The sequence below is a fragment of the Pan troglodytes genome, chromosome 8 (assembly GCF_028858775.2).
Source record: "Pan troglodytes isolate AG18354 chromosome 8, NHGRI_mPanTro3-v2.0_pri, whole genome shotgun sequence".
Taxonomy (NCBI): Eukaryota; Metazoa; Chordata; class Mammalia; order Primates; family Hominidae; genus Pan; species Pan troglodytes.
The window spans coordinates 40,076,816-40,098,589 of NC_072406.2; the positions used below are offsets into that span (position 1 = coordinate 40,076,816).

The following is a 21,774-nucleotide window of genomic DNA, read 5'->3' on the forward strand; positions in this document are numbered from 1 at the left end:
TTAGGCAATGAAGCAAGACCATGTCTCAAAAACAAACACAAACAAAAAATAAAGAAACAAAAACCTTTATGAAGCCATTCACACTTCCTGTTCTCCAATTTGTTTTCTCTCTTGAGAAAGGGAAACCATCAGCAGTATCGCCATTTCTACATAGATTAAGTTACAAATATAGTGGAATTTAATCAATAGATGGTCTTAGAAAAGTTACTTAAAACTTAAATGTAGGACTATGACTTCCTTTCAGTTACTCTTCTCAAACACGGATGGTGTCAATTCAACTTACCATTGGTTTTTTGTGTGAGTGCTTGAGCTTTCAGAAAACCTTCCGCAAAACCAGTTTTAAATGCATCTTGGTGAGCTTCAGGTATATTTTTGGTTTTCATGAGTTTGTCCAAACTCTCAACATCTGATCCTCTGTCCCGCAAAAGAAACCCCTGAATACACAAACAACACATCAGTACTGGTTAACGACACAGTGATACTTCCCAACAATATTGTGACCACTCAAAAAAATTCACTAAAATTCTGTATAATTTTTACTGTCAATGTGAAGAAACAGATTAAGACTCAGCAATGAATTAATCAATAACTAGGAAACTAACACTAGATCCCATTCCTGCATCAATCAATTAATAATATAAAGAAAGTGGCATTATTCTCTGCACGAATACTACACTGAAAACAGGTCACATATTATTTTAGGGTTTGATTGGCTTAATGTTCATATCCCTTTATCTTTGCTAGAGGAAAAAATCTCATTAATTTACTAAATGTCTACTAAGCACCGTTCATATACTTGGCCTTATATAAGTTCTGAAGATGTAAAGATAAATAAACCACTGATCTTAAAGTTTTCAGTCTACTGGAAAAAGATATGTAAATAACTAAGTTTCTTAAATCATTTTGATATTATGTTAGAAGTATTATGTATGGTGGTAAATCAATGTTACCTCAGGAATATGGAAAAGGCCTTACAGAGAATAGGACATCTAAAACACAGGGAATAAACACTATGAACAATCTGACGGAGGCATGAATCAATAGCCTTCAGTGCTGAAGAACTGTAAGCAATCTTATATAAGACTTCAACGCCAAGAGAGGAGCAGGGAAACAGAGGGGCATATTGAATGGTGAGAAGAGAAACATGGCAGGTAGAGATCAAATGATGAAATTCCCAGTGTATCAGGTGGAGGTAAGCAATAAAGCAGAGTAATATAACTAGATCATTATTTTAGAAAGATTGATGGGTGGCAGTCTGGAGGCTGGACTGAACGCAGCAAGACTAGAGGCAAGGAGACTAAACGAGTATTCATTACAGTAATTTAGGCAACAAATAGTTATAGCCTATCTATGGCAGTGGAACAGATGTAAGAAATATTTAGGAGGTTGGATCAACAGGACTTTAGTGGTTAATGGATGTGGGAGGTAAGGCAACATGGACAAACGTAGGTTGATAGCCAGGTTTTTAGCTTGGGTGGATGCTGCTCATTAATACAGAGAACACCTCGACAGGTGTAGGTTTGTGGGAAAAAAATCTAGTAAGTGGAGAGGCAAGTCTGGTGCCCAGAAGAGTTAGAGGTATAATGATTACACAGGTTACTAATCCCTTATTATTAGTGGAAAGAAGGAAGAATATCTATCTATCAGCCAACAAAAGAAATCAGATATTGAAGCTCCTCACTCTAACAACTTGAAAATATTTGCTTTTTGGATCATAAAAAGGTCTAATTACCTTCACGAATGATGGCGCTATATTCTGTGTTTCAGCTAATCTCTCGGAGGTAGACTGGAGACGTCGTGTCCTTGATTTCAAAGTTTTAAAACCCCGAGACTGTATGAAAACTAAATAAAACAATACCATTCACTGTCACTGTAAATTGTTACAGGAAAAGAAAAATGCCTAAGATTCTAAAGTCTGACACCCTACCTGTATATCCTAGTCTATCTAATTTGCCTGACACTTCAATATGTTTTCCTTTGTTTCCTTCTTTTTTGTAGAGACGGGGTCTCCTTTTATTGCCCAGGCTGGCCTTGAACTCCTGGGCTCAAGCAGTCCTCTTGCCTCAGCCTCCCAAAGAGCTGGGATTAGGTCTGAGAACTTAAATCTACCATGCCCAGCTTATAGTTTTTTCTATCCTCCTTTTTTCAAAAGGAACTTTATTTATTTATTTATTTATTTGAGATGGAGTTTCACTCTTGTTGCCCAGGTTGGAGTGCAAGGCATTGCTGCTCACTGCAACCTCCGCCTCCTGGGTTCAAGCAACTATCCTGCCTCAGCCTCCTAACCTCAGGTGATCCACCTGCCTTGGCCTCCCACAGTGCTGGGATTATAGGCGTGAGCCACCGCGCCTGGCCTATTTTTTATGTTGATAGGGGATAAAAGTAAATAGAGAAGTCAGAGGGTTATACAATATAATTTTAAAAACTGAGTATCAACTCTGATAAACTGTGATTTCAAAAAAAAAAAAAAACCCAACCAAGTAATTAAAATAGATTGAATCTACACAACTGATTTTTACATGTTTTTGGTAATTACATAATGTTTTTGAAAAAAGGGTAAGTGTATCAAATTAGTGTCTTCTAATTTCTCAAGCCCCAATCCCACTTCCCAGAAGTATAACCTGTTAACAATTCTGACTACCCTTGTATGCACGCACACAGGTGCTCTTTCTATAAAAACTACTCTAGAAATAGTACCTAATTTTTTGCAATTTTCATTTTTCGTGCATATTTTTCAGAACAGAACAGTGCATTCAGTTTAATGGCTGTTTACACTTTTCCAATTTATCAGAGTGCAATTCATTCAACCATTTCCCTGAACATTATTTGTTTTCTGGTTTTTATTGCTGGAAACAATACTGTGGTGAACATTCTTGTACATGTATGTCAGCAGATGTAGACTGAATTCCTGAAAGAAACACTGTTAAGGTTTAAATTTTGTTTGACACTAAGAGACTACTTTCTAAAAAAGGCTGTTATCAATTTATTTGCCCACCAATGCTTATGAGTTTCCTTTTCTTCATATCCTTGCCGACACTAAATAATATGAATCTTTTAAATTTGTGCAAGTCTGACGGGCAAAAATAACAGTACCTTGTTTTACTTTGCATTTCCCAGATTACAAGTGTGGGAAAATTTTGAAAAGCTTCCTCTGTATTTTTATTGACTATTTTTATTTTTATTTCTTTAGTAAATTGACCATGCATGTCCTTTGCACATTTTTCCATTTTTATTTAGATAATATGGATGTTACAGATAGTAATCTTTAGTTATATATATTGTAAACATTTATTTTAATGTCTTTGTCTTTCGATCATATACAGTAATTTATTAGCTCAGTGCAGCCATACCTTTGCTGTGTTTTCTGCATTTTAACTTGATTAGAGTTTCACTGCCAAACTAAGATTTTAAAGGTAGTCTACTTACCTCTAATATTTTCAGTTTTATATTTTTGTTTTCAACCCTTTAACATATTTGGAACTTTTGTTTTTGGTATGATGTAAGAAAAGAACTTGATTTTTCCAAAACAGCCACTTAGGCTGGTAACATTTGATAATCCATCATTTGCTTATTGATTTAAAATTCTTAATTTTGTTGCACTGATGTATGTCAGCACTAGGTTAAATTTTTTAATTTTAGTTATTTGTAATACTACACTACTGATTTCCATGGCTAAATATCTGTATTTTCATGTACTTAAGTAGGTTAAAATCCCCTTCATTAGTATTCTTTTAACATGTACTCAGTTATTCCAAATTAAGTTTAAAATCAACTTCTCGATTTCCCAAGTGGGTCATTAGAGTTTTGATTGGGGTTGTATTGACTTTACAAATTTGGGTGTAAATTGATACTGTTGTAATACCTAGTTCTTCCAAATAGGATTATGGCCTTCTCTTATTTTATTTCACTCAGTTCCTCTTTCATTTCCTTCAGTAAAGCTTCATACACACACGTGTGTATGTGCGTATATATGTATGTTGTATATTTCCTGTCAGGATAAAACATTTACTGGGTTTTAAAGAAATTGTAAATAAAACCTGCCGCTAGAATATAAGAAAGCTATTGATTTTTTTGCATTTATCTGGTATGGACAATGCAGTGAACTCTTTATTTCAACAGCCTTTTGGATGATTTTCTTGAATTTTCTGGTAAACAATCGTTATCACCTGCAAATTATAATTTTACTCCTTCTTTTGACTTACATATGGCTCATTTCGTTTTCTTTTAAATCATATTGTTCAGAATCTCCAAATTAATGCTGAAAAAAAAACCAGGATACTCCATGTTTCTCAAATTAACAGGAACATAATAGATGTTTAATAAATTTTAAGTTTCCTTCCATTTCTAACTTTCTAAGAGTTTTCAGGAAGCACAGCAATTAAAATATATCATGTCTTTTTATCATACATTGAAATAATGATATTTTTCTTTTCTAATCAATATGATAAATTGACTTACTAATAATCTTAAATCACTTTTGTATTCCTTAGTCATGATATAATATTTTTAGCACATTTCTAGATTTGCTTTCTTCAGATTTTATTTAGGATTTCTGTTGTTAAGTGAAACACATCTATTTTGTTCCTCTGTCGTGCTTGCGTGTGTATATACATTCAGACACAGATACATACATATATACATATATATATTTTTTAGATAGGATCTTGCTGTCACTCAAGCTGAAGTACGGTGGCATGATCATAGCTCACTGTAACCTTGAACTTTGGGCTCAAGCAAACCTTTCACCTCAGCCTCCCAAGTATCCAGAACTACAGGGGCATGATACCACGACGGGCTAATTTTTGTTGCTGTTGTTGAGATGATGTCTGGGCTTGTTTTGAACTCCTGGCTTCAAGCGATCATCCCAAAGTGTTGGGATTACAGGTGTGATCCACAGTGCCTGGCCTTATGCTAATACTAAAAAGTTTTACTAACAGCAATCTCATGGAATAAATAGGGAACTCTATCTTTTTCTTTTTAATAAGGTTTTAAATTAAAAAGAAACTCAAGATTCTAGAAGAATGCAGCCATAAAAATTATCTGAACCTAGTGCCTCTGGGGCAAAGGGACAATATTTTTAAAATACTGTCTTTTAAACTTCATGGTTATTATCCTATCTCTTCTTGGGTTAACTTTGTTAATTAATTGCTTAGATAATTGTCCATTTCAACATATTTTTATTTATGACATAAAGTTACACATACTACCTTGCAATTTTAAAACCTTCACATATCCATGGCAATTCCCACTCATACTTCTAATACTGTCTGTATTTTCCTGTTGTTTCTTAATCAGAATTGTTAAATTGTTCCTTTTTTTATACTAAATTTGTTTTTGGTTTAATTAAAACTATTTCCACCTATTATTTTAAAATGTTTGCTTTGTGTGTATTAATTTCTTCTATTATTTTTCAGAAATTCAATTTATTTTCTATCTTTATGTCTTAAATTTTTTTTTCTTTTTGAGACAGTCTTGCTCTGTTGCCCAGGATGGAGGTGCCATCTTGGCTCACTGAAACTTCCATCTCCCAGGTTCAAGCGATTATCCTGCCTCAGCCTCCCAAGTAGCTGAGATTACAGGCATGCGCCACCACACCCGGCTAATTTTGTATTTCTTTTTTAGTGGAGAACGGGGTTTTACCATGTTGGCCATGCTGGTCTTGAACTCCCGACCTCAGGTGATCCACCTGACTCAGCCTCCCAAAGTGCTGGGATTACAGGCATAAGCCCCTGCACCCAGCCTGATTTCTCAGTAAATTATATAACGCCCTCAATGTCATTTTGTCCTCACCAAGAGTCTGATATACAGATTTTCACTGTGGTTCATTACTGAGTGTCTGTAATCCCGGTTTTATTTCCATTCAGTCGTGAGACATTTAGAAAAGCGTTTTAAAAATTTCAAGTATTTAGGTTTTTTTTGTCTTTTTTGTTTTTTGAGACAGAGTCTCGCTCTGTTGCCAGGCTGGAGTTCAGTGGCGCGGTCTCGGCTCACTGCAACCTCCGCCTCCTGGGTTCAAGTGATTCTCCTGCCTCAGCCTCCCAAGTAGCTGGGATTACAGGCACACGCCACCATGCCTGGCTAATTTTTGTATTTTTAGTAGAGATGGGGTTTCACTATGTTGGCCAGGCTGGTCTTGAACTTCTGACCTCGTGATCCACCCTCCTCGGCCTACCAAAGTGCTGGGATTACAGGCATAAGCCACTGTGCCCGGCTGTATTTAGGTATTTTTTTAAGCTGTCTTTTCTGTTACTGGATTTTTATCTTTATTTTCTGACATTGAGAGAATCTAACCTCAGAGTTACAACATTAGGAAAATTTATTAAGATAGTTTTCATACCCTAGGTAACACACGCTCAGTTTTCATAAATCTTCCAACAATAGCTAAAAACGTATCAGCTGTCTTCTTCTGTCTTCTGCATTAACTATTTCTTTAGAGGGTTATTAGTCTCTTTGCTGAAATTGGTGCCTCTCTTTTATGCTTTAAGTTTTCCTCAAATATGTGGATTCTTGGTAATCCATCTGTATTTATAAATAAGAATACAGTGATCGGGGCCTGGCACCGTGGCTCATGCTGTCATCCCAACACTTTAGAAGGCCAAGGCAGGCGGCTCACCTAAGGTCAGGAGTTCCGAGACCAGCCCGGCCAACATGGTGAAACCCCATCTCTACTAAAAATACAAAAATTAGCTGGGCCTGGTGGTGGGAACCTGTAATCCCAGCTCCTCAGGAGGCTGAGGCAGGAGAATTGCTTGAACCCAGGAAGTGCCACTGCACTCCAGCCTGGGTCACAAGAGGAAAACTCCAACTCAAAAACAAAACAAAACAAAACAAAACAAATACAGTCATCAGTATTGACTACAAATGGGTATCCTCAACACTAGCAAAAGTAAATATACTCAGAATATAAAACATGGACTATGCTAAATGAGCAGAATACCTTTAGCGAATGTGTAATTCAAAACCAAAGTAATCTGGGGTGCTAGCTTCTTTCTTTCCTTGGCATCAATGCTCAAACCAGGAGTCTCCACAGACAGATGTCCCTCGACACACACACACACACACACACACACACACACACACACACAGACATCTTATTAAAAAGGTGTTTTTTGCTAATTTATCTAAAGGTTAAAGGCCATATCTGCACTGTGATTGGCCCATTTCTGGCAATCTTCAACTGTTTATTCCATCCCATACCAGTGCCCAATTTTACTGGCTCTGGAAGTGGGGTTTTCCTGAGTTCTACTACTGGAAACAGAAGTACTCACCTCTTTCATGACACCATTAGTCCCATGAAAGTAGAAAACATGCCTTTTTCATTTACAGTGATCACTATCACCTGACATCTATCACTAGTGCCTTGTATTCAAAAATTATATGAATAAATGCAAATTTGATTTTACTGTCAATTTGATGTCACTTATTTTACAACTTACTGAAAGCCCTCAAATTTCTCATCCGTTAACGGAACGCTTCTGTTGTTGCTCTTTTTTTCTCATATATATATATTTAAAATTAATTTCAATGGGCTTTTGAAAGTGAGGATGAGTAAGCAAATGTGGTTAGTCATTTATCTTGAAACAAGTGTAGATAAGTTCCCTGGAGTTTGATTTATTGTGGCACTATCACGCTCAAAATTTAGCTCCTATATATTTTCCAGATTAAAAATTATACAGAAGTACCCAAACTCATTAATTCCAAATACTCTTTAGGTCCTGTGAATTGCAAATGAATGTTTAGAATTAATACCATTAAGAAAGACAAATCAGACTATAGTAAATAAATATTTTTTTTTTCCCACAATTTATGGTTGTTGCTTCATACCTGGCCAGTACTGAAGATCTGAACAAATGCTTTGAAGAGCTCTTGAATGATGTCGATACAAGCAAGAGGAACGTAATGTACTAAATATATCTAAGTTACCTGGAGGGAAATTGCAAAAAGTAAATTTTCTAATTTCCAAACCAAAAAACAAAAATCCTATGAAATATAAATAATTCTATCAAATATTAGGGAAATCACAATATGAGTTTCAACTTTTATTTATCCATGATATGACTGCTTTCATGAAAATATCTAAAGCATCGCTAATTTAACTACATCTCACAGTTCTTCCATTTACTAGCTATCACTTGTTGGTTACATTATTTTTATTTATTTATTGTTTTTTTGAGACGGAGTCCCGCTCTGTCGCCCAGGCTGGAGTGCAGTGGCACAACCTCAGCTCACCGCAAGCTCCGCCTCCCAGGTTCACGCCATTCTCCTGCCTCGGCCTCCCAAGTAGCTGGGACTACAGGCGCCCGCCACCACACCCGGCTAATTTTTTGTATTTTTAGTAGAGACGGGGTTTCACTGTGTTAGCCAGGATGTGGTCTTGATCTCCTGACCTCCTGATCCGCCCACCTCGGCCTCCCAAAGTGCTGGGATTACAGGCGTGAGCCACCGTGCCCGGCCTACATTATCTTTTTTATCTGGCATACAAATGTAGCTGCTAATGAAACTAAATTCAAATTAACAGTGATAAAAGATGGCCTGGTGTGGTGGCTCACGCCTGTAATTCCAGCACTTTGGGAGGCGGAGGTGGGTGGATAACCTGAGGTTGGGAGTTTGAGAGCAGCCTGAGCAACATGGAGAAACCCCGTCTCTACTAAAAATACAAAATTAGCCGGGTGTGGTGGCACATGCCTGTAATCTCAGCTACTCAGGAGGCTGAGGCAGGAGAATCACTTGAACCCGGGAGGGAGAAGTTGTGGTGAGCTGAGATCGCGCCATTGCACTCCCGCCTGGGCAACAAGAGTGAAACTCAGTCTCAAAAACAAAACAAAACAAAACCAGTGATAAAAGATGTACTGTGTTTAAGGCCAGGCGCGGTGCCTCACGCCTGTAATCCCAGCACTTTGGGAGGCTGAGGCGGGCGGATCACGAGGTCAGGAGATACAGACCATCCTGGCTAACATGGTGAAACCTCGTCTCTACTAAAAATACAAAAATTAGCCGGGCGTGGTGGCGGATGCGTGTAGTCCCAGCTGCTCGGGAGGCTGAGGCAGGAGAATGGCGTGAACTGGGAAGGCAGAGCTTACAGTGAGCCGAGATTGCCCCACTGCACTCCAGCCTGGGCAACACAGCAAGACTCGTCTCTTAAAAAAAAAAAAAAAAAAAAAAAAGATGTACTGTGTTTAGGCTAAAATTACTTTTAGTTAAGAACATAAAGAGATAAAGAACTGCTGTTTCTAAAGAGACAATTTCAAAAGCTCTAATGGTATAATAAAACACTGTGAATCATAGCTACTATTATCTTTCCCTCATAAAGCTTCCCTAGTCATTGGGTAAAAAGAAAGGTCAAGCCATGAATACTTCACTGATCCTTCCTAACTGCTTCTCTTGACTAGGGTGTCTCATCCTATTTTACATCCAAGATCCTAGGGAAAAGGTCATCAGCAGCAACAGCAGAAACAAACAGTGGCTATCATCTATTTGTGTGTCTCAGTTAGAATTTAGGGACTTTTCAAGGTCCCTTAGCATCCAGTCAAAAAATCTCTTCCTAATACCTCTGCCTGCCTAAACCTAGCAAGCAGCTGGTGGTATGAGGAACAATCTTAAGAGTAAATGTAAATATGCAGACTAGAAGAGCAGTAGGAATAATCATAATAACATAGTAACAAAAAGAATTTTATTCTATTGAACACTTGGTATGGGCCAAATATTTTATAAGAAGGCAAATTTAGGCAGAGGCAAACTTTTAGTCTAAGCCCCCAAGCTCAAAACCATTTCATTTTTTCCTCACACTTACGGTTTTTTATGCCCTTACACTGAAATAAAGGCAAAGGAAGGGTAAAGAATTAATTAATGAATTAAGTTTATGCAAAGGACAGCTTCAAATCAAACCTTCATTATAAACTATTCAAACCTGCTATTTTGTTCCTGGACTTTTATGGCCTGTTTAAGTGCCATCCAAAGAAAAACTCATAAAGTTGACATCCCTTTTCAGACTAGTATGAACCCACTTATTATACTACCATACTGTTATGAGATTCAAGTAAAAAAAAATGTAGACATTCCACAAAAGGGATAACAACTGTTTTTTTAATCAATGTATTCTCAAAGATTAAGTATGTTTCCTGGAATTAAATGTGTGTCACCTAAAATTAAAACAAACACCGCCCCCCATTCTGCTAAATGCAATGTGGTATGCTGGATCAGATCCTGGAAAAGAAAAAGGACACTTGCAGAGAACTAGTGATTTGGTGAAAACAAATTTTGTTGAAATTCAAATAGTCTGTAGTTTAGTTAAAAATAAGGTACCAATGTTAGGCCTGCACGGTGGCTCACGCCTATAATCCCAGCACTTTGGGAGGCTGAGGAGGGTGGATCACGAGGTCAGGAGATCAAGATCACCCTGGCTAACACGGTGAAACCCCATCTCTACTAAAAATACAAAAAATTAGCCAGGTGTGGTGGCAGGCGCCTGTAGTCCCAGCTACTTGGGAGGCCGAGGCAAGAGAATGGTGTGAACCCGGGAGGCGGAGCTTGCAGTGAGCGGAGATTGTGCCACTGCACTCCAGCCTGGCTGACAGAAGGAGACTCCGTCTCAAAAAAAAAAAAAAAAAATTATTGTACCAATGTTAACTTCCTAGTTTTAACAAATGTAACATGATTATGTAAGATGCCAAAATTAGTGGAAGCAAAATTCTGTACTATCTTTGCAACTTTCCTGTAAATCTGGTACTATTTCAATATGAAAAATTGCAAACAAACAAACAAACAAACAAAAAAAACACCTCAGGAAAGAACCCAGCCCACAATAAACGCTACCGTGAAAGCTAAGAAATGGTATCTATAATTATTAATAGTGCTAAAATATTTAATTGGAACAAAAAACACATTAACATACCATATTTATTTTCAAAGAAGGATTGTGCAGAGACATGGGATGTATGCCAATGGGAAGAAATGTTTTTGCCTTTACAAAATCCAGGAAGTAGATTTTCTACCAGCTGATCAATCTGTCCAATTTTTAATTCAGATAATCCAAGGTCCCTTAAGTTAAGTGAAGGCTGTAAAAGATTGGGTCAACCAGGTATGCATTAATATTATCAAGATATTTAACCTAAGGAGTACATATTATCAGTTAAAACAATCAGATTTTAAAAGTCTAACAAATATATTTCCTTTTTTTAATATTTAAAAATAAATTGATGCAAATATTTTTACAGTTCGTTTTACTGAGATCAGTCATATGAGGTTTGACATAGGTTAAAAAATTATATTCCTAATGGTATCCTTAAATAAAGAGAGGACATTTCAGCATGAATCAGAAAAACTTTTTTTTTTTTTAAATCAAACCCAAACCACTACTGTCCTAAGCATTATGGTTCACAGAATCAAGTGAAATGTATGGCATTTTTTCCTTCTCTCCATACAAGGGTACTCTGATCAAGAGCTAGTCTATCAACTATTGATCAAGCATTTATAATGACAAGAGTGTAAGAGTAACTAACTGCAGGGTTACAAAGTATGTTATATAAGGTCCAGGGGATTTTCCCCAACAGTGTAGAACTGATTGGAGGATAATAGTAAGGTTCTTGAATTGGGGAAATTCCATTCAAATGATAATCCTCACCAGTCCATGGAGCTTTTAAGTCCCTAAGCAGCCATAAACAAAAGCCCACTTGACAAAGAAATGGTATGCTTGGTTACCATAGGACATCTCACTCCTCTGGCCTCATTGCTTAGATCCTTCCTTGAACTCAGAGGTTCTAAAGTTACCCATATCTTCTAATAAAGAAGAAAATTAAAGTCAAAACTGTGTGAAAATCAGGGAAAAAAGTCTAAAAATCACAAAAATGTGTGTATACCCACTTTTAAACAACCGGATAGGGATTATTTTCTTGTCCACATGAGCTGAAAGAGAGGCACTTAAAGGCAAGTAACAATTACATGTTACTCAAACCCAAAACAGCTAAGGTGGGAAGATCGTTTGAGGCCAGGAGTTTGAGACCAGCCTGAGCAACATGGTAAGACATCATCTTGATGAAAAATTTAAAAATTAGCTGGGCATGGTGGTATGCACCCGCAGCACCAGCTACTCAGGAGAAATGTTTGAGCCCAGGAGCTGGAGGTTGCAGTGAGCTATGATAGCATCACTGCACTTCAGCCTGGGCTACAAAGGGGAGACCCTGTCTCTAAAAATAAAGTTTTTTTTAAAAGAGGCATGGACACGGATTATATAGCTCTGGACTGATGTCTGGGAATACGGTACTTTTTAAATTAGCTATAACTCATATTCTTAGAATTCATTTTCTCAATACTAACATAACTATAAAATACACCTTATTTCCTAATAGTAAGGATCAAAGGCAGAGATCATGCCTTACTCATCTACGTATCCTAGCATACAACATGACAGCACATAGTAAAAGACAGTTAAAGGCATGATGAAATAAAATATTTAAAAGTACTTTTTAAGCTATTAAAAATAATCAAGGCGGCTTAGGGACGGGGGCAAACAAAAAGCCATCCAAGGGTCTGGAATATCTCAAAAAATTCAAGGAAAGAAAAAATTAAAGAGATAGGTTATGGCCAAACTGTGAAGAGCCATGTTTGAATTTAATTCTCTAAGTAACATGATTAGTTCTGTCTTATAGAAGAAAATGGAGAACTAAGGAAGATAGACTGGCCTAGCATGGTGGCTTGAGCCTGTAATCCCAACACTTTTGAGAGGCTGAGGTGGGAGGACTGCTTCAGGCCAGGAGTTCGAGATCAGCCTGGTGAAGAAAGCAAGACCCTGTCTTTACAAAAAATTTAAAAATGATAAAACAAACAAACAAAGAAACTAGACTGGATGAGAGAGAAGGCTGATGGAACAAGTGAAAGATGGCAAGAACCTGAACTAAGCCGTGACTAAGAACGATGGACAAAACAAATCATAGACAATAGGCATTTGGAGAAACCCGCAGTGTACAGGGATTGAGAGGGAGAAGGGTTCTGGACAGATGTGCCAGTTATGGGTTGTGTCTAAGCTCTTCTTCATCCTTTTTGCTGGCTCCATGAACATGGATCTGTACCCTTCGAATATTTTTCCTTTGCCAATTGAAACAATGTTAAGCTTCGTCAGGAAGTCACTGAACATACACTGTAGGAAGAGAGGTTTTGATTCCTGGTTGTGGTATGCTCATTTAGCAAGTTCCTGTCTGTAACACCCATGGTTTCTATAGCATCTGGCTCCTGTCAATTGTGCAGTTTCACCAAACCCTGGCTCCATGCGTGCACAATGACCAGCAGGACCTAGCAGCTTCCCCTGGCACCACTCGTGTAACAGCTTCTCTAGTAGGACACATCCCCAGGAACAGCTTTTCCCAGTATCCTAGAGGGCAGACTTCCCAGATTTCTAGCACGTTACCCTGGCATGACATCACAGCAACTTTTCTACCATTCAGTGAGCCAAGGCCATGCCTTCACCAACAATGTCAGGATCTCAGCCCTGGGGATGGAGAACTCTTCCTGACTCTATCTCAGCCCTAGAAGTATGAGCTGCTCCCTAAATCTGCTGGTCCTTTATTTTTTTAAGAGTTTTCTTTACTTCTTAAATCCCTACCTATTCCACTTCCCTGTAAAAACAGGTGTTTTTTTTTTTAGATTAAACCAAAAAATGAGATTACATTTTTATATTTATTTATTTATTTTTGAGACAGAGTCTTGTTGTCACCCAGGCTGGAGTGCAGTGGTGCGATCTTGGCTCACAGCGACCTCTGCCTCCTAGGCTCAAGCTATTCTCCTGTCTCAGCCTCCTGAGTAGCTGGGACTACAGGCGCACGCCACCACACCCGGCTAATTTTTGTATTTCTAGTAGAGATGGGATTTCACCATATTGGTCAGGCTAGTCTTGAACTCCTGACCTCAGGTGATCCTTGAACAACACAGATTAAAGCTGCACAGATCCACAGATACGTGGACTTTCTCCGGTCTCTGCCACCAGAGACAGAAAAACCAACCCCTCCTCTTCCTCCTCAGCCCACTCAACTTGAAGATAATGAAGATCTTTATGATGGTCCACTTCTACTTAATGAATGGTAAATATATTTTCTCTTCCTTATGATTTTCTTAATAACATTTTCTCCATCTTACTTTATTGTAAGAATACAGTACACAATACATAAAATATACAAAATATACGTTAATGGACCCTTTATTTTATCGGCAAGGCTTCCTGGTCAATAGTAGGGTATTAGTAGTTAAGTTTCTCAGGAGTCAAAAATTATACTCAAATTTTTGACTACGGGGGAGGGACAATATCCTTAATCCTTCATTTGTTTAAGGGTCAACTGTATATCAAAAAGGCTTTCTCACACAACCAGGATAAAGACTTACCTCACTGCTGGGAGCCTCATGCTCAGGAACTACATCTCGATGCTGGTTTTGAGAAACTGACACTCCACTGAGAGAAACAGAAGTGTTTTTTGGTGTATGGAAGGCATTGATGAGATGACTCAGAGGAACTGTAACCTAGAAAAAGATAAAAGTTAAAAATTAAGTAGTTTTTTTTTTTAAATAAACAGAACAATCTCCTTTTTCTTGTCAGGATTTGTTAAGAGTTAAAAAGGTACATTATATATCAACTCTGTATACTAAAAACTGTAAGTACTCAGATTTACTGCTGGTGAGACGAAAACTGGTATGTTCTTTCAGGATATTATTCTGAATATGTAAATCAAAAGTATCAAAAATACATACATTTCTTGTTTGTAGCAATCCACCTTCTAGGAATTTATTATAAGGAAATAATCTGACAAGTACTTGCACATGCATAGAGAACAACTCTCATCGAAACATTTAAAAAATAGTAGAAAGCTGGAAACATCCAGCATTAGGGGAGCGGCAAAACAAATGATACCACTGGTCGAGTGCAGTGGCTCACGCCTGTAACCCCAGCACTTTGGGAGACCGAGGTGGGTGGATCACTTGAGGTCAGGAGTTCAAGACCAGCCTGACCAACACAGTGAAACCCCATCTCTACCAAAAAATACAACAATTAGATGGGTGTGATGGTGTGCGCCTGTAGTCTCAGCTACTTGGGAGGCTGTGGTAGAAGAATTGCTTGATCTCAGGAGGCGGAAGTTGCAGTGAGCTGTGATCATGCCACTGCACTCTAGCCAGGGCAACAGGGTGAGACCTGTCTCTCAAAAAAAAAAAAAAAAAAAAAAAAAGAAACTACCACAGAATGAAATACATCCAACATTAAAAAAAAAAATAGTAAGTAGGCCGGGAATGGTGGCTCATGCCTGTAATCCCAGCACTTTGGGAGGCCAAGGCAGGTAGATAGCTGAGGTCAGGAGTTCGAGACCAGCCTGGCCAACGTGGTGAAATCCCATCTCCACTAAAAATACAAAAAAATTGGCCAGGAATGGTGTTGGGCGCCTGTAATCCCAGATACTTGGGAGGCAGAGGCAGGAGAATCACTTGAACCTGGGAGGCGGAGGTTGCAGTGAGCCAAGATCATGCCATTGCATTCCAGCCTGGGTAACAAGAGCAAAACTCCATCTCAAAATAAATAAATAAATAAATAAAAATGAAAACAAAAAAAACACTTGAGCCCAGGAGGTTGAGGCTGCAGTGAGCTATCATGCCACCACACTCCAGCCTGAATTACATGGCAAGACCCTGTCTCAAGAAAAAAAAAAATTTACTTAATAAATATTTGTTGAGTAAATGAATACATTAAATGGGTTCTTATTATATACCAGGTTTAGTACTACAGGCTTTACTTCTATCATCCCATTTAATCCTCAAACAGCTATAATAATGAGTAACAATTATACTTCTTGTTACAGTTCTGTCAGAGACTTTTGAACCAGAGTGACTCCATCTGGAGTAGGGGCAAAATGAGGATAAATGAGGCTGAGACCTACTGGGTTGCATTCCCAGGAGGTTAGGCATTCTAAGTTACAGGATGAGATAGGGTGTGGGCACAAGATACAGGTCATAAAGACCGTGATGATAAAACAGGTTGTAGTAAGGAAGCCAGCCAAATCCCACCAAAACCAAGATGGAGAGGAGAGTGACCTCTGCTAGTCCTCACTGCTCATTATGTGCTAATTATAATGCATTAGCATGCTAAAAGACACTCCCACCAGACCATGACAGTTTAAAAATGCCATGGCAACATCCAGAAGTTACCCTATGTGGTCTAAAAAGGGGAGGAACCTTAGGGGTCCCCCTTTCCCTGAAAACTTATGAATAATCACACATTGTTTAGCATAAAATCAAGAAATAACTAACCGTAGGTATCCTTCGTGGACAAGCCCAAGCAGCTCCTCTGCCTATGGAGTACCCCATTCTTTACTCCTTTACCTTCTTAATAAACTTGCTTTCACTTTATAGACTCTCTCGCCTTTTTTTTTTTTTTTTTTTTTTTTGAGATGGAATCTCGCTTTGTCGCCCAGGCTGGAGTGCAGTGGTGCAATCTCGGCTCACTGCAACCACCGCCTCCTGGGTTCGAGTGATTCTCCTGCCTCAGCCTCCCGAGTAGCTGGGACTACAGGCCCAGGCCACCACACTCAGCTATTTTTTTGTATTTTTAGCAGAGATGGAGTTTCACCATGTTAGCCAGGATCTTGATCTCCTGACCTCGTGATCCGCTCGCCTCTGCCTCCCAAAGTGCTGGGATTACATGCGTGAGTCCCCGCGCCTGGCGACTCTCTCGAATTCTTGTGCGAGATCCAACAACCCTCTCTTGGGGTCTGGATCAGGGCCCACTTCCAGTAAAAATTCCAGTGTTTATCTCCTTCAAAACTCAAGTTTGAGTTGAGAAGAATGGCAAACTTAGTTGCCACTGTAATCCTGTTAAGAGGTGGGACCTTTAAGAGGCGTTTAGTTCAGTAGGGCTCTGCCCTCATCAATGGACTAACGCCATTATTGTGGGTACAGACCATTTAATAGATGAAGACAACAAAGATTTAGAATCTGACTCAAAATTCCAGACTTCTCATCCCATGGATATTGATACACAAATAAATTCGTGACATACTAAGGAATAAAGCTGACCGTAAAACTACCTTAAGTATGCATACCCGTGGGGGCGCGGTGGCTCACGCCTGTAATCCCAGCACTCTGGGAGGCCGAGGCGGACGGATCACAAGGTCAGGAGATGGAGACCATCCTGGCTAACACGGTGAAACCCCATCTCTACTAAAAATACAAAAAATTAGCCGGGCGTGGTGGCGGGCGCCTGTGGTCCCAGCTACTTGGGAGGCTGAGGCAGGAGAATGGCGTGAACCTGGGAGGCGGAGCTTGCAGTGAGCGGAGATCGCGCCACTGCACTCCAGCCTGGGCGACAGAGCGAGACTCCATCTTAAAAAAAAAAAAAAAAAAAATTAAAATAAAAAAAAGTATGCATACCTGTGTTTGTTTATAGAAAAAAATGTGTGAAAGAATTTAGTCTAAGATACGTATCCCTGAGTAATGAGATTATGGGTGATCTTATTTATACTTTCAGCATTTTTAGCAAAAAAACATGGATTTGTTTTAAGGCTAGTCAAGTGAAGCAATGTATCATTTTTAGAGTCAGAAAGAAACAGTAAGTTCCTTACAGCCTGGGGGCAGTAAAAAGAAAAAAAAATAAACAGTAACTTCTTTTGAAACTTTAAAAATAATCAAATCATTTCAAGATACATATTTTCTACCTCTTTGAAAAGATTTATTTGAATTAGTTGTATCTCTTTTATTTGAATTAGTTATATCTCTTTTCTTTCACAAAAGGATTTAGGATTGAGCTCTTCTCAATGAAAAAGTTCATTTTCTGTGTCTTCCTTTTTACCACTTAATTTCAAGTGTATTCAACCAATTAAACAACAAGGAATTCCAAATGTGTTACCATCCTTCAAAGCAAGAAATGCCTGAGAGTCCTCACTATATTTGAGCCCTGTTAAGACTGCCTAGGGTACATAAAAATCCCTTTATCATCTCTACCAACATCACATACTACTAACTGTCCATTCGGTTGATGGTAAATTCTCCTAAAATCAGGCCTCTTGATGTGAACTAAGGCAAAGAGTTGAGTTTCAAAAACTTCAATACCATATTCAATAGGCCATGTCAGACTTCTTTTTCAAACAATTACTAGGACTCCTCCAGACACTGTCATCTTGGTAAATAGCACCTTCAATGCATTCATCTGATCAAACCCAGAAACACCTCTCCCCATCATCTCTCTGATCTCTCATGCAATTCCACTTTCTTCAAAATATATCTCATTCTCTTCTTTTCCATAACCACTGCAACAGCTTTAATTGGGGGGTGGGTGGGTATTTTTAGCTGATAACATCTTCCACTCTTGCCCTCTCCTATTCTCCATATAGCAAAAGCCAGTCATCTCTTAAAAATGAAAATCTAATCATGTTTTAAAACTTTCAATAGTTCCCAATACACTTAAAATGAAATCAGCCATAATATATCCTTTACTCCCTGTATGATCTGCCTCAAGTCTTTTCTCCAACCTCTTCTGTCACTACCCCCTTTAACTACTATGTTCTAGCCACACTAGCCTTATTTTTGTTCCTTCAACCTGCTAAACCCTTTCCTAACTCAGGACCTCCAGGTATTTTTCTGTATGCCTGTGATACCTGTTCACTCTTCACCTTGCTAAGTCCTACTCATATTTACTTCATATCAATATTAAGAGAAGATTCCACATTTGCTTTGCTCACCTGGTACATAACTGATGCCCAATAACAAGCAGCTGCTTCAGTTTGTTAGCCAGTACTAGCACAAAAAATTAAAAATTCTTAAAATGAGGGGGAGTAAAAGTTACACAAAGGAACACAATCATATACTTAAATCAAGAACCTAAGAGTGTCGATTTTCTTAAAAATTATGTTTAAAAAAACTCAATGTTTTAAAAACTATTTATTTGCAAAACTGTAGGAACTCTCAAAAAATCTATTAAAATGTTACCATCAAAAAAAGAGACTGGAATGAAGCAAGAATAAAACATTGTCACAAGTGATTGCCCAAGAGCGTAATGAAAACCCTTGAAATCATTTTTCTCTTCACTACCTTTTGTTTTACAAAACGATGAGGATGAGGCTGAATCAAAATTTTAACTGCAAACAGTTTACGACTCGGAAATACACATTTTAGTTACTTCTGGTCAAAAAGAGAAAAAAACTTGCATGGCTGGCCATCCGAAATATTATACCATGTTTGGGTTAAATTTAAATTCCATTTAAAGGGAAATAAAGAGCAGGGGATAGGGGCTGTGAACACTAAAGCCACTGGAAAGTCGGAAAAAAGGGAACATTACCTGCTCCCTTTAATGTATGGTACAGACATTTTCCCACTCCAGAACGCCGGACACTGAACAATGCCGGACGGATTCTCTAGCAGAAATTCCACGCAATCAGTTCGATAAGCCAGGGTCTCTCTCTATCACTGAGCTCACATCCCGCCTCTGCCCTCAACAGCTTCATCGTCAGCACTGAAGTCTCGGGCCCACTCTCAGCGTCGTCCCCTGATCCACTCCTCAATCCTGGGATTCGCATTGAGTACATCACTTCATTTCTAGGGTCCCTTCTGAGAAATCGCTTCCACGAGCGCAATTTGCAAACAGCCACGGGCAGGGCGGGAGGAAAAAAAATGGGCTGAATGCCTGGCTTACCTGGGGTTGCACCGTGCTCGACAAGGAAAACATCTCCGGCGGGCCCTCAGCGACCTCACCCGCCTGCCGAAACTGTGCCCCTCTGTCCACGGCCCGGCGGGGAGGCGCTGAGCCCTTCTTTTTTCCTTTTTCTCCGACCCGTTGCCCCTCACTCCTCCCAGAAACGGAAAATGGCCTCCCCTTCCTACAGCTACTGCAACGACAGACAATCCGCCCCGGAAGGCGAGGCGCTAACTCAACAGTACTTCCGGGGCAAGTGAGCGCCCACAAGGCCAAGTGCCTGCGCGTTCTTTCCCGCGGAAGTAGTTGACATTTACAAGGAGCAGCGCCCCCAAACGTCTTTAGCTGTTTTTTTAAGGGGAGAACAGCCTTTACCCTCTTTGGACTTTTTCTTCGTTTTTTTTTTTTTTGGAGACGGAGTTTCGTTCTTTCGCCCAGGCTGGCGTACAGTGGCGCGATCTCGGCTCACTGCAACCTCTGCTCCCCGGGTTCAAGCGATTCTCCTGCCTCAGCCTCCCGAGTAGCTGGGATTACAGGTGCCCGCCACCACGCCCGGCTGATTTCCTCTTAAGACTTTCTACAGCTTCCTTATGAAATCTTCTGACTGGACCTTGAGCAATAAGGTCTTTTGCTACAATTTAGTGCTCTTTTCCTCACACTAAATCGAAAACTCTCCCTGTTGGTCCTGATCTGTTTCAGTCAGGCAAATTACATCCTGGGAAAACGTCAGATGACAGGGGAGGCCACTCGCTTCCTGCTCATCCAGTTTCGACACTTTCTGTGCTTTCATTAGCTTCCAGACCTCAGCCCTGGCCCTCGCTTTACTGTACAGTCAGAACTGGTTTCTACGCCTCGCGAGGGTGGGAGGTCGTGTATGGGAGGAGGACCGCTTCCCACCAGCCTCGTTGGGAAGCCAGGAGAAATCTCTTCAAATCCTGCGATTCAGAGTCAAGTCCCAGTCGTCCTTTTTCTGGTCGGCCCAGAACTGTTTGTGCCTCCTCCCTCATGAGGAATGATGTCAGTGGGGCCGCGGTCGCCGCCCACGAAGAGTGTAAGGCTGCGAAGTCGGGGCTTTCCCGACGCCCCCTCCGTCCGCGTCTGCGTAGGGGAGGTGACGAGGGCGGGACGCGGCGGCGGGGTGACGTCACGGCCGCGCGCGGCGTGGGCGGAGCCTCACTTTGAACCCAGTTGGCGGGAGTGGCTGCTCGCGGAGGGGTAGTGGCTGCTCGCGGAGGGGTAGTGGCTGCTCGCGGAGGGGCAGTGTCCGCGGGGCCGCTGTAGGCTGTCCAGCGATGGATCCCACCGCGGGAAGCAAGAAGGAGCCTGGAGGAGGCGCGGCGACTGAGGAGGGCGTGAATAGGATCGCAGTGCCAAAACCGCCCTCCATTGAGGAATTCAGCATAGTGAAGCCCATTAGCCGGGGCGCCTTCGGGAAAGTGTATCTGGGGCAGAAAGGCGGCAAATTGTATGCAGTAAAGGTAGGAAGTCAAGGAGTAGCAAGGAAGGGATTAGGCCCTTCGGCCCTCCTTCCTGCCCCACCGGCTTGGGCAGGCCCCGGGGTTGCTGGAGCGAGGAGTCTGGGTGGCCTGGCTTGCTGAAGCCTCCAGAGCCCTGCGAGCTGACTTCTTTTTGGGGCGACATCAGCGGTCGGGTCGGGTGTCTCGCCTCTGTTCCGCCCTTCCCTCCATATCTCAGATGCCCAGTGAGAACAGCCAAGTTTGACTCTCTTCTCCCTGCCCAGTGTTAGCAAATGAGGAAACGGAGGCCAAAGGCAAAGGGACTTGACCGAGGTGATTACATCGGCCTTAGTACAACAGGCACTTAAAGCCAAAGCCGTGATTCGTAGTCTCACCCTGGCTTGAGTTAGGTTTCTTTTTTATTTTTTTTTGAGGCGGAGTCTTGCTCTGTTTCCCAGGCTGGAGTGCAGTGGCGCAATCTCGACTCACTGCAAGCTCCGCCCCCCGGGTTCACGCCATTCCCCTGCCTCGGCCTCCCGACTAGCTGGGACTACAAGCGCCCGTCACCACGCCCGGCTGATTTTTTGTATTTTTAGTAGAGACGGGGTTTCTTTAGTAGAGACGGGGTTTCACCGTGTTAGCCAGGATGGTCTCGATTCCCTGACC

At 40.4% G+C, this 21,774-nt stretch overlaps 2 protein-coding genes across 13 annotated transcripts in view; one reads left to right on the top strand and one right to left on the bottom strand.

Moving 5' to 3' along the window:
* YME1L1 (YME1 like 1 ATPase) overlaps positions 1-19,852 on the bottom strand; it is a 42,613-nt gene extending 22,761 nt beyond the window's left edge. The window contains exons 1-6 of one of the 2 annotated variants that reach the window (XM_003312492.7): positions 19,652-19,852; positions 14,368-14,502; positions 10,892-11,054; positions 7,825-7,923; positions 1,733-1,842; positions 284-434 (exon numbers count right to left, since the gene is read on the bottom strand). In XM_003312492.7, the coding sequence (XP_003312540.2) occupies positions 284-434; positions 1,733-1,842; positions 7,825-7,923; positions 10,892-11,054; positions 14,368-14,502; positions 19,652-19,684 (691 nt within the window). In that variant the 5' untranslated portion in view covers positions 19,685-19,852. The remainder of the gene's footprint in view (positions 1-283; positions 435-1,732; positions 1,843-7,824; positions 7,924-10,891; positions 11,055-14,367; positions 14,503-19,651) is intronic. The other variant, XM_003312493.7, reaches the window with a different exon arrangement.
* Positions 19,338-21,774, top strand: part of MASTL (microtubule associated serine/threonine kinase like) — a 32,841-nt gene continuing 30,404 nt past the window's right edge. For 5 of the 11 annotated variants that reach the window (XM_009458128.5, XM_009458133.5, XM_063780547.1 and 2 more), the window contains exon 1: positions 19,952-21,129. In XM_009458128.5, the coding sequence (XP_009456403.1) occupies positions 20,944-21,129 (186 nt within the window). In that variant the 5' untranslated portion in view covers positions 19,952-20,943. Of the gene's footprint in view, positions 21,130-21,774 lie in introns of all 11 variants that reach the window. The other 6 variants (XM_063780550.1, XM_054660881.2, XM_063780546.1 and 3 more) reach the window with 6 other exon arrangements.